Raw genomic sequence first — 13,425 nt, forward strand, 5'->3', positions numbered from 1 at the left:
TATTATTCTAGAGCACAATAGTATTTGTTAGTATAACTAAAATTTATAAAATCTTGTCCACACAAAGAATATGTACACATATTTGCAGAAAATGATATAAGTATGCTAAGTTATATTAACAAGGAATTACTTAAAAAACTCAATTATTTCCCTTACCAGTCCTGCATGGGAATAACTAAATCCTGCTTCTCGGGATACAGACCAATTGGCATGTTCTTCAATCACTGACATATCTGGAAACTTTACCACACTGCTGAACCAATCAAACTCCAACTCTAAGCATGGAGTTTCCTAAGAGATGGAATAAAAATTAGTATGTATATATGTGTGAGAATATATGTATCTATACATGCACATAAATATTGTGCTTTACTGCATTAAAAAAAAAAAACCATCTAATTTATAACAAAAGCTTACTTTATTTGGATTTGACCCAGTAACACCAATAGGGTTCAGCAGATCTTCTAATCCATGAGGTACTGGCCAAAGATTCAAAGCCATTTTTCCTGATACTAGGGTGTCAGTATAATCAAACAAGTTTATATTTCCCCAGGCCAATGGACAGTGTTCCTAAAAAAGAAAAAAAAATATTCACTATTCTACAGATTAAATTATAAAGTGAATCTCAAAACATTTTTCCCCCTGGAAAAGAGATCTTAATGGCTGTCTCTATAACAGAAATATGAAAATCATATTGGTTTTTCAAAATTTAAGCAGTTTCTTTCCTTTTTCCCATATGTGTTTATTTCCTCCTTTCCCATTGAAATTATGTTTTTAAAAATTATAAATAGGAAATATGATCCAGGAGGCATGATACAATTATTTGGATTCAGTCACTATTATTTAGTCACTTGTGTATTTAAAAATTATATCAATATGAACTCAGGATATATTTATCCATCATAAATAAATTTCTAAAGCTCTCCCATGTTATTTTTCTATGATCCATTTATTTATTAATGTCTTAAAATAGGTTTGATTTATTGATTTTTTAAAAATGAAAAATTCTAACTTTATATAATGTTATTCCATCAGAGGTATAATTAGGAGCTTTTGGAGGTAAACATAATTAATTGTTCCTTCTGAAATACTTTACCTCTTTAGCACCCTTTCGGCCTTTAACAGAGCAAATGGAAAGGCAAAGTCGAGCAGCACGAGGAAGATCAGGAATGTATATATCATAATTCAGCCATTCATTCCACCTTTGTAAAATTTTAAAGAAAAATAGAATTTACCAAAAAAGTTTTATCCAGAATATATAAATGACTCCTACAGAGCATCAAGAAAAAGAAAAACCAAACAAAAAATAGGAAAGTGATTGGAATAGGCAATCTGTGAGATTATATTTAAATGGTCAATAAACATGAAAAAGTAGTCAATATTATTTGTCATACACAAAGTGGAAACTAAAATCTTATGGAGACATCATTATACATGAGAATGCCTAAAACTATGAAGACTCATGATACTATGGGGTGGTAAAGTACTAATAGGAAATCCTACACACTAAGAGTTGGGGTAAAATTTGCTACAACCAATTTTGAAAGCATAATCTATTAATAGTGAACATACATACTACACCCAATGAACCATTTCTACTTCTAAGAATGAAACCATAAAACTGTGTCTATTTGTGCACAGAATGTTTATAGAAAAATAATTTATAATACTCAAACTGCAAATAACCCAAATGTTTTTACAGTAGAATAAATTTTTATATTCACATAATAGAATATTATATGGCACTAAAAAAATGGAACAACAGTTACGAACAAAATGGATGAAATCCTACAATTATTGGGTAAGAGAAGCTAGACACAAAAGAATAGCACTTATACAAAACTGGAAAATAAGCAAAACTAACCCTAAATTGGTAGAAGTCAGGGAAATCAAGGTTACCTTTGGAAAGGATAGAAAGTCAATAAATATATTGAGGAAGGGTTTCTCAAGTGCTAGTAAATGTTTTGTTTTTTTGACCAGTATAGTGAATATGATATTTATAGTATGATAATTCATTGAACTACACAAGTCTGATTTGTATACTTTCATGCATGTTTGTGTGCTATACTTCAGTAAAAAATCCAAGTTTTGCTTGTAAAAATCAAATAGAAAAGAGAAATTAGACAAAACAAGAATTTATTAGTATGATTATAGTTGTATTTAATTACTTTTATGTATAATGTAGTTTTATACAAAATAACCTACTGGTCTAAATAAGTCAGTATATAAACAAGATGAAGAATACAGAGAAGAACATATTTGAATTTGAAAATAATAACTTCACAAGAAGTAATAAAACTTAATATTCATAAAATGGAAAGAAAAAACCACTATAAAAAATAACAAGGTAAAAATTACTCAAAACAAATTCTCTTAATTTACTGGATGTTATGAATGAAATTATGTCTATATTTGGTAAACATTTTTGCAAAGACCCATGTATAATAAGTAGATTTAAAAAAATATTTTAAAAGCAATGGGGAAAGTATATGTACTTGAAAATCAAGACTGCCTAGAAGACGACCTTATTTCTACTGTTCCACCGAATGTGTGAGCCTTGTTTTTTGCCTTATCTGTGAAATAAAACCAATAATAGTACCTATCTAATAAAATTAAATGACATAATTTGAATGAAGGGATTAAAACAGCACATTGGTCCATGATAAAAAGTTCAGGTGCTAGATAGGCTGAGGCAGGAGGTCTGCAAGTTTGAGGCTGGCCCTAAGCAACTTAATGAGATTCTGTCTCAAAATAAAAATATAAGAAGGGCTGGGGAATGTAGCTCAGTGGTAGACATCCCTAGGTCAAATCCTCAGTACCCACTCCCCACCAAAATCATCCATTTATAGTAGAAGACTTACATTTAAAATGCAAGAATTCTAAAGGCAAATACATACATACATACATACATACATACTATTACAGAAATACAGGAAGAAGAAATGTGGGACTTAGAAAGTCCACAATATTTAAGAAAAATTAAAGGCATATCTACTTGAATTCACATATGATTTTTTTATCACTTCTAAATTCCTAGAATTGCTCATAAATTAATGGGGAGTATTCTATACATTTTCTAAGAGAGTTATAGCCTCGAAATCTAGTTTTAGCACTAAGCTAATAGAATAAAATACATTTTTCTATTCTTCTAGAGTCCATCCGTTCCACAACACACATAAACCAAATTCAATACATACAAATCACTTTCTTTATTTTTAAAAATGGTTTTATATATACAGTCTAAATTGATTCTAATTTTGAGGGATAACTAGTACATTTATGAAGAAATCATTAAGTATCTGCTTTCTAATAAGTTCATATACCTCTGCTTTTTTGTTTTTGTAAACAAAAAAGTTAAAAAAATTTTTACTTAAAATTTCACAGTACTTCCATTGGGATTTTACCTTTTAGACTAGAGAATTCTTGAAGAAAAGATAATCAAATATAGCCCTTTCTAAACACCTACTTTAATTTGCTAAAATTTCAACATTTTAATCATATTATATTAAGTAAACCTGCCTTTAATTTTACTAACCTTTATTTTTGGTACTTGAAATAACTAGAATAAATGTACCTTGGGTTACTGTATTTAGGGGTCTTTGCTTGGAGCTTGTTGAGCTCTTTAGATGGGTAAATTTAACAGTTTTCACCAAATTTGGAAAAATTCTGGCCATTATTTCCTCAAAATACTATTTTTCTATTCTCATAACAATTCCATCCAACCTGTGACAGACATGCAGTATGTATAGGAAATTAACTACTGTTTTAGCAGAAATTTGTAAAGATCCTGTGGTGTCTGTTGCTACAATGTACCTTCTAACCTGAATAATGTATTTTTTGACTATAATAGTCCAGGTAGGGTGAGGAACTACATCTATTCCCTCTAGTAAAGATGACTACTATCTCTTTAAACATCACCTGGGCTTTTAAAGATTACTTAATTACAAGATTGGAATTTTCTCTTTCATTTTTCTAGAACTCAAGTCTAAACTCATTATGAGATGTACTTCTGGAGTAGTCACTTGCTAGTGCTATTGCTATTCTATAATATCCTCTTTAATCTGTCTTCAGTGCCAATTTGAGTTCTCTTAAAATATTACTACTATTATATTTAGGGGTACACTGTTATTTCCAAACTCTATAAAACAGACAAATAAAAGGATGATAAGCTTTTAAACTATACTACCATTTATTTCTTCAATACTTCTTGGCACTAATAATTTAAAATATTTCCAATAACTCTCCCTTTAAGAAATTGGTTTGTTCTCAAAGACCCTTTAACTGAATGCATAAGTATCTATTCTTAGGACTGATCCGAAGAAAACTGCCTCAGAGTATTCTGGCTCTGGAATTATTTACCAACTCTCATTTCTTCTCATAAATGGCAAAGGAGAAAATAAAATAAAATGCTGAGTTTTTGATCTAATGTGGAGAATCATCAGAACTAAACAGTAGTCACATTCTGTTTTCTCCTTGAAACAATGGGAAAAGAGAATCAGAAAATTCCTTTGGCTGAAATTTTAGAATCAATAAAGTGATCCTACAAGCGATACTCATTTGACAAAAAGTCTTTATGTTCTGTATGTATATATTCAATTGATACTATTTGCATAAAACTAATGACGTAAAATATTTCACTTTATTAATCACCTTGCTAAATACTAATGTGACTTTGGAAATATACACAAATATTCCCTTACCTGGGATTGGAACAAGGAACTCTCTGAGTGTTCACATTGTCACATAAGGGTTCTCCTCCATGGTAGATACCTGTTCTAACATAAATCTGTGGGGGAGGGGGGGGCAAGAAAATAAGTATGTATAAAAATTTGTATTCAGATAAAGCTTTTCTGTTCTCCTTTTCTTCACATGTAGAAATTAATACTGATATAGATTGATCAAAGTTTGCTGTTGTTTTCATCCATTAATAATGATGGAGACATCAGGCTACCAAGACCCATAGTCACTTTTAGCTAGATATGTTAATTCAGAGTTGTTGTACTCCAGAAAGAGAAATTGGTGTATACATTAGGTATTTCTTAAAACCTTTGGTGGCTGGAACAGCACCCTATAAAGACATGTTTTGTAATAAATCACATGAATATTCACACGAAGTGGGATCATTTTGGTACTGGAGATTGAACTCGGGGGCATTTTACCATGGAGCTACATCTTTGATGGTTGCTATTTATGTATTTTTATTTTGAGACAGGGTCTCACTAAATTGCTGAGGCTGGCCTTGAACTTACAATCCTCTTGCCTCAGCATCTAAAGTTACTGGGATTGCAGGCATGTGTTAATTACCACACTGGGCACTAAGTGGGATTAATAGTGACTATAAGAAGATTTACTTTAGGTTGGATTAGATTTTATTGCTAAACTAGTTCTATAAAACTTTTGGTTTTAAGAATTCAGAATTATCAATTTTAGAATTATAGACTTAGGACTGAGAGATATGCAAAAACTGAGTAGATGGAAACTCAAACAGAAATTATTATATATTTTTATTTTCTGAGATTTGAGTGTTTTTTTTTCTCTAGTCATCTGAAAACATACTGTAGGTCAACAGGCTATTGTATAGTTCAATAAAAAACTTTATATAAAATTACTTGTATAAAATAATAACATCAGCCTTTGACCTTACCTTATCAATGTCTCGAATATTTACATTTACATAGGTTGCACAAAGAATTTTTATTCTGAGTGCGCTATTTATAACCCAAAGGGATTTGGTAGATGTTTCTCCATTCATATATGGTGTAGCTGTGGAGATGCGTCTAGAATAAGATGGCATTGTAAAACAGTCCATTGGCAGTTGAGAGTACAGACTTTCTTTAGCCATCAGCATCAAATTGGGCATCCTCCCAAGCATTATACAGCTTCTTATGTACTGTAAGAGATTAAGAAAAGAGAAAAGAAGCCATTTCCTGTAAGGTTTTCCATTTTAAAAGCAATATGCAAGAGTATTATGAGAATTTACATATTGATTTGCAAAAGTGATTAAAAAATCAAACATTGTAGACCACATTTCTTTCCAGTTACTTATTTGTAACATTTAAAATATTAACATTGGGGAATTAAATGCAGTTAGGTTGTAGCACCTAAGTCCCAAATATTAGTAGGATACTAAATTGAAATGGTAGTTAGGATAGAAATTTTTAATATAAATGCTATGGTACACATATTATAATAGCCTATTTTCTTACTTATAATCCCCACTAGACCGTAAGTAACTTGAAGGCTAGAACCATGTTTTGCTTGGGACTATAAATCAGTACTTGGTATGTACTTCTCTAGTTGTTTCTTAATAAACAGAAAGGGTAGGGACATATTACTAATACATCTTAATAATAGATCATGGAATTTTTTTCCCGAAATATCTATTTTAATTATATTCTACTGCCATTACTTGGGAGAGGATAAAAATTATAAAATACTTCATATTTTGAGGTTAGGTAACCACCCAAATTTTCATTCTGTTAAATAATTATAGTATAAAAGTTAAACTTACAAATGATATTTTCCAATATTTATTATTATCTAATTTTCAAGAGGTATGCCTTTAAAAAAAGAAGAAGCCAATTCTTCTGTGATTACTTTTTAAATTTAAAATCAATATTTTTGAAACTTGTTACTCACCTTATACTGACTCAAAGGATATTTTTCTAGAAAGTATTCATCACATCCACACACTTTTAAAATATATTTGCCCTGATATTCTAAAACACAGAGTTTTAGTTGCTCAGAGGATAGCAACATACTTCGAGTTTTTTTCCTGATTGCCTCAGCAATTACTTGTTCTGGCACACAGTCATGGTTGATTTTTAGAGTATACTTCTGCTTGTCATTATTTGGCGAAACTATTACCCAAATCACCACTATTATTTGTCCTGTAACAAGAAAACATTATTAGATGTAATCATCATGTCTATTTCATTTTTCAAGACAAATTTCAAGTATGTACTATCCATTACTCTAAACATAATCATATATGATTTCTAATCATTCTAATTAAATACAGGTAAATATCTGTTAGAAACAAAAAATGTTCATGTATGATCAGGATGCTAGACCAGATCATGACTTCTGTTCAAAGCAAGCATACAAAGCTGGAACTACTGGGTCACAAGCACCTAAGTCTAAGGTAATTTACATTTTAAACTGCCTGACAAGGGTTCAATCCCTGTGAAGAATAGTTCATGATGGTTTCAAAGATTCAACAGTTCCTAAGGTGAAAGACTATGGGAAGTAAAGAAAGAATGGCACAACTGACTTATAGATGCTGAATTAGAGTATTGGAAAAGATATGGGAGGAAAGATGGTAAGATAAAAAGTCAGGAGGTACTCCTCCCCCGCACCCCCGCGAAAAATATGTGAAAATGAAAAGATTAAAAATATGAGATCTATGTTCAGAGTCCAACTTTTCAACTCTCCTATATGGTGAAAATTTTCAAGTGAAAAGAGCACTCTATTTTACAAAGTTTGCTACAGGAGAAAAGAATTTTGAAAGATCTTATGCTACACTGCAATAAACTACTTTGAATAATATGGGTGAGACAGAAATAAGGTGTCTTAAATTAACTCTACTAATAGAATTTTACATTAATAAAAGCATGCAAGGTATTCTATGACTTCAAACTGAACTTTTACTTTGTTACCTTGAAAAACAATTATTTATCTGATAGAATACTTATTTCTAAAACAGCTTGCATATTTTCATGTTCACTTAATTCTAGAAAGGGGTTCATTAAATGTCCAGTACACCTATATATTATCAATCACTATGATAAGACTTAATTATTATGCTTAATATTAAAATTTTTTCTTTGTATATATAATACATGATGATGAGAATGTGTGAAGTTTTTTTTTATTAAGTTTCTAGTTATACCTGCTTTTATCTATCAAAAGATAATCAGCTCTAATTCTGTTAGTACTCTAAAAAACAGTGAATATCAAATTCAAAGTTCTTCAGTTTCAATGAGATGAAAATTCACCAACAGATCAGCATCATATCCATACAATTATTTCAATCAATAAATTTTTACTGTATACAAGTTATATATTTAGTACTCAAGTATATTTTGTCAGTACAAGAAATCCCTTCCTTCAAGAAGTTTATTATCTAACTAGGTTTAAAAAAAAAAAAAAAAAGGGCTGTATAGAAGAAATAAAGACACCGGTAGAAGATTTAACTCTAGTAACAATTACAGTAGACCAAAAATTATCTTACCTTTATCTAATTTATTATATATGTGCTTTGGCAGTTCTGGTGAAGATTCCACATTTGGAGGATACACATACATTGCTCTACTATGAGGTGAATTGAGATCCCTAAGATCCACAGCTTCTTTACAAACATTCAGAATATTTCTTCGGAAGTCCTGTACTTCTGGATCTTTAACCATATCAAATTCACACACTGGCATACCGATAACAAAACCTTGGAAATATTATATAAAGGATGTAACATTTTATTAAGCACACAGTATAAACAAGTTTCTTACAAATATGGACTATATAGATTAGAAAGGTCACAAAAGAATTGAATTTATCTCGGTTAAAAAAATCTTGATGAATACATAAAGCAATAGCCAATAAAATCCCTAATATTTTAAATATATAAATATATATATATGCATACATATAAATATATTGATATTTATGGCAATTATTTTAGAAAAACAACACAATACTGTACTGGGATATAATAAATCTTAAGTCCTCCTATAAATGGTATTTCATAAATAAAACTTTAAAGAATATCAAGGTGTTAAAAATAGTTCTATAGCTCAATAGTCAAAAATACTTCAGATTTTAAAAGATTTTTTTTTATAGCGAAAGCTATTTATTTAAGATTATACAGATACTGGTTCAGACAAAGATATTTCAATAATGAGACAATGGTTAGGCTCCACAGTTATTTGCATTTTAGAATAGGATGACAATGCCATCTAGTTGAAAATTATACCATACCAATTTCTCGATTGAGGATCTTTTCTTCACGGTTGCCTACTGGTTCAATAACTTTTAAAAAGGGTTGAAAAAGCCGAAGGTCACAAAGTCGTCTTGTTTCATCAAAAAATTCTTCCCTTTCTGCTTCTTGGGTAACACTTACGAAAATGTAAGAAGATTCATCTTGAAGAAGTTGATAGAGAGGGTATTTTCTTGCTTCTTTAAATAGTTCATGCTTTATAGTTATTAATGTAGCCTCACGGAGGCATTCTAAAGTCACTATCATTCCATTTGGTAGTAAACATTCTACTAGGATTCTTGGGGGCATCAAGTGGATGCCCCACAGTTCACCTGATGATGGTCGTGGAGGCATTGTTCTGATCCTTTACAAGTTTTACATATAAAATTACTTTAAGAAATTAGATGTATGGCTGTTCCAAAGCAAAAACCTAAATGAAAGAAGGAAAACTTCTGTTAAAAGAGAAACAACTGTAGAGAAATACTGTTACAGTATTGCTAAATGCAAAAATTCACATTTTCTATAGATTGACTTGAATAGGTAAAGTATTAATTAATCTTAAATACTTTAATCAAGACTGTTGCCCTAAATTAGGGCTTAAAGAACAGATTTCAACAGAAGTCATAAAAACCACTTGTATTTAGTTAAATCTAATAAAGTAATTTTAAAAACATTATATTTGAGGAAGACAGTGTTGAGGCCATGGGAAGAATGCAAAATAAGTTGTAATTCAAGCCCAAATTCCCATCACCTATTAACACCTTTATCACTTGGTATTATTTTATGGAGCATCAGAATTTGGACCAGAAAGGATCTTTTTTTTTTTTTTTTTTTTTTTAGGTCATAGATCCATTGCTCTAACTTTAAAAAAGTAAGTAAAGCCTACAGAAGTCAAATTCTTATCCTTTTCCCACTCTTACAGACCTCAATCTTCAGTAATAAAAAATTATATGGTCTTTCTTTCCTTTCTTCTTTTCTCTCTTTGTCCCTCCTTCCTCCCCCAACCTGGGGACTGAACTCAGGGGTGTTCTACCATTCTTAACCCTTTTTGAGACAGTGTGTTGCTAAATTGATGAGGTTGGCCTCCAACTGGCAATCCTCTTGCCTCTGCCTTCTGAGGCCACCATGCCCACCCAGCTTTCTCTTTCTTTTTAAAATCAATCTGTAATTTCTTCCTTTTTACTAGAGAGTACTGATTCTTGTCTAGGTGATATACCATTCTATTTTTTAAAGTATGATGTAGGTATATATTCACAATAAATTATAATCAATTTATTTTCCTTGAGTATTATGATGAATTTGCAATGATGCACGCACTTTCCCAAATATCTCAGTCCTAATACTTCTTTCTGATTGAAATGAATTATTCTATGACCCATGACTCTGTCAGTTCCAACCACCTGTGTGAAGAACTCGTATGATTTTAAAAACTATTAAGTGCTATTATAACTTGAAGGCCCTTATATTCTTAGACTTCAACAATCTTGGGGTTCTTTTGAGAGATATAATCAAAACCCACAAAACTTAAGTTTATTTCTTGCTGTTTATGTTTTCCTTTATTGGGTAAGCTAAACTATAAGGGTACAACAAAAGTCAAGCAAGAGATAACCAAAGTCAAGAGTATAAAGGTTATGTGTATGTTGTCTGTGGGGTAAACTCATAGTTATACAACAGAATACATGCTATCACAGAGAAGTGCCAGATTGTATAAAAACACAGTGTGGTCATTCACCTCAATTGAGGTTGGGGCCGGAAGCACTCTCACATGAACTAAATTCTTTAGGGATAAGCAGGAGTTGGGCAAACAAAATGAAAAAGCATTGAGAAGGATAATGCAATCCAGAAACCTGCAATCCCTGACTCCCCAATACCATACCTATTAATATCTAACCCATCAATAAATTCTCTTTAATTTGTCTATATTTCTTCATTACCATTCGGAGTACCCTGGGTTGGGCCACCACTATTTCTTGTCTGGATCACAGCAAGGGTGTATGTGCATTTTTGTTCACTCCTATAATCCATCTTCCTCCTCACAGACAGTGTAATCTAAAGAAAGCAATAGTCCCTAATTTGATCCCATTTCTGCTGTGCCAATATTCACTTGCAAACAAGTAATTATGATATGCTTCAAAGTTGTAACATGAATAATATGAAGGGGGTGAGGAGTTGGAATAGCAGAACTTTCTAGCTGTCTTCCCACCTCTATTAAGCAAGATTAACTGAAAAGACAATGATGAATATAAGAAAATTATTTTTTGATCGTTGAAAATATTCTTCTTCAAACTTACACACACAAAAAATACAGTGACGTGACAGGATTTTTATAATCATTTCCTCTTAAGTTAAAGAAACCTCACTGGTTAGTAAAAAGACCAGATGGATCAATCTGTGTGCACAATTTCAGAAGAGACTTGAACTAAGCTTTTTAAAACATTAAAAATTTCAAGAATGCAAGGGAAAATGCCAAATGACTACTTTTAAATGATGATCTGCCTGCATAAAGAAGTTCAAATAAAAAACAAATCCAAAACCACAAGCCACACCAAAATAGCAGCTGTGTTTATGGTTTTCTTTGTTTAATAGTGCTAAGAAGTTTATGTTATAGAACTACTGGGGCAACTATTTCATACCCAGAGAGTCTCACCTGTTCCATAAGCAGGAGACATCTTGGATAGATTACTGATTTTATTCTTTATTCTACTATAGCATATTTGTCATCATAATACCTTTCATAGCACTATGAATATTAATTTAATAGTGAAAATGAACTGCAACCTGAATTTTCCACATAGTAACCATGAGTACTTGATTTTCTACCCTAACATTGTAAAGGTCTTAAATACTCAAGATGTACCCTTTTCATAAAGACAATAAATACAATCACAGCTATAAAACATTTGGAGATCATAAAAGGCAAGCACTGTTGGTCACTATGGAAATAATTACATAAAAGACAGAGTACATTAAATTTCTTACTTGTCTAATGGTTATTTGCCTTCTTGTGCCAAGCCTTACATTGTACAAACCATTATCTCAGAGCTTGCATACAGAAGTATAGAAAAGGCAAATGGAGCTAACTTTTTTTTGAACCCAGGGCCGCATGCATACTAGCTAAACTCTCTAACATTGAGCTACATCCCCTAACATTTTATTATTTAGTATATACCATGCACTTACTCAGGTAATACCCCTTTTAGGGATATTACCATTTTACTTATGAGGAAATTGAAGGTGAGTGAAATGAAATTATTTGCCACCAGAAAATAGACTTTGAATCCATGTCTGGATGATTTTAAAGCATCTACTATAACCATGATACTATCTGGAGTTTAGTTATGGCTGGGTAAATCAATGGTGGTAAATAAGAGAATGAGCCCTAAATTTCACTAGATTCAAATTTTACTTTCCTTAGTTAATTGCAGTGTGGCACTGGGAAGTTTAGTTCATTTTATTGAAACTCATCCTCCACTTGTTAAATTGGGATAATAAGCATCTACTTCACTGGACCACTGAGGATTAGGTGAGGTAGTATGAAAAACACATTTATCATTGTGTTTTTCATCAGCACAGAGTAAGCACTCAATAAATACTAAATAATTATTAACAAACCTGAATGTCAACATTATCTTTTAAAGCTATTATGAATTATTCAGAGCTAGCACCAGGTAGAGATAGGAAAAAGAGGCTGGGTTCTTTCACTAGGGGATGCTAGTGAAGGAGCTGCATAAAGCAATGTTGGTTTCAGATGTTAGTACTTGAAGGTAGCACTGGTCATGCAAGGTTTGCACACAGGCCTGAAATAGTAAATATAGAGTGGCTCAGACATGATGCTTTTACAGCTGCTTCCAGTTTCCCAGGTTCCTAAATAGTACAGCTAGCTACAGCTTGGTGTGAGGAATCTCTTCTCTCCTTTTGCATCCTACTCCCTCCCTCTCTTTTTGAGAAGCACCTACTTATGCCAGGCTCTAGGCTAAGTATAGTATTAAAGGTAAAGAAGATATGTTCTTTTCTGTTGTTTAGAGATTCATGGTGTACTGGAAACAATTTTAACCATGTGGTAACTGTTACAAGATAGAATATGAATTATGGAAAAGCCTGAGTAGGTTAGGGGTAGCTTCAGAGCGTAAAGTTTCAGTACAACATTACAGATTACAGAATTTTACAGGGCAGGAGTGGCTTGAATGTGGGAGTGCTAGATCTGGAGGGCAAGCGAGATGGCTGCCAGAGTTGAGTGTGCAGTCACAAACCATAAAGAAGAATGCAGCCTATTACTAGCAATATAAGCTATTTTTTTTTAACTACTTGAGTCTAAAGTTCATGGAAACAGGTGGGGTATGTGACAAGGAAGAAGGGGTGAAAGGCAGGTAGGGGCCAGATAATAAAACCATGTTGGAGAGTTTGAATTTTATGATGTACACTAAAGTACCATACAAAAGAGTCAAAAAGAG

At 31.8% G+C, this 13,425-nt stretch overlaps 1 protein-coding gene across 2 annotated transcripts in view; it reads right to left on the reverse strand.

Annotated features, from left to right (window-relative positions):
• The window catches only part of Pik3ca (phosphatidylinositol-4,5-bisphosphate 3-kinase catalytic subunit alpha), a 78,195-nt gene that overhangs the window by 22,037 nt on the left and 42,733 nt on the right, over positions 1 to 13,425 (reverse strand). For both annotated transcript variants that reach the window (XM_076867203.2, XM_076867202.2), the window contains exons 2-9: positions 8,977 to 9,404; positions 8,234 to 8,443; positions 6,640 to 6,890; positions 5,645 to 5,890; positions 4,701 to 4,786; positions 1,097 to 1,202; positions 418 to 570; positions 157 to 291 (exon numbers count right to left, since the gene is read on the reverse strand). In XM_076867203.2, coding sequence (XP_076723318.1) covers positions 157 to 291; positions 418 to 570; positions 1,097 to 1,202; positions 4,701 to 4,786; positions 5,645 to 5,890; positions 6,640 to 6,890; positions 8,234 to 8,443; positions 8,977 to 9,328 — 1,539 coding nt within the window. In that variant the 5' untranslated portion in view covers positions 9,329 to 9,404. The remainder of the gene's footprint in view (positions 1 to 156; positions 292 to 417; positions 571 to 1,096; positions 1,203 to 4,700; positions 4,787 to 5,644; positions 5,891 to 6,639; positions 6,891 to 8,233; positions 8,444 to 8,976; positions 9,405 to 13,425) is intronic.

Source organism: Callospermophilus lateralis, chromosome 10 (assembly GCF_048772815.1).
Source record: "Callospermophilus lateralis isolate mCalLat2 chromosome 10, mCalLat2.hap1, whole genome shotgun sequence".
Taxonomy (NCBI): domain Eukaryota; kingdom Metazoa; phylum Chordata; class Mammalia; order Rodentia; family Sciuridae; genus Callospermophilus; species Callospermophilus lateralis.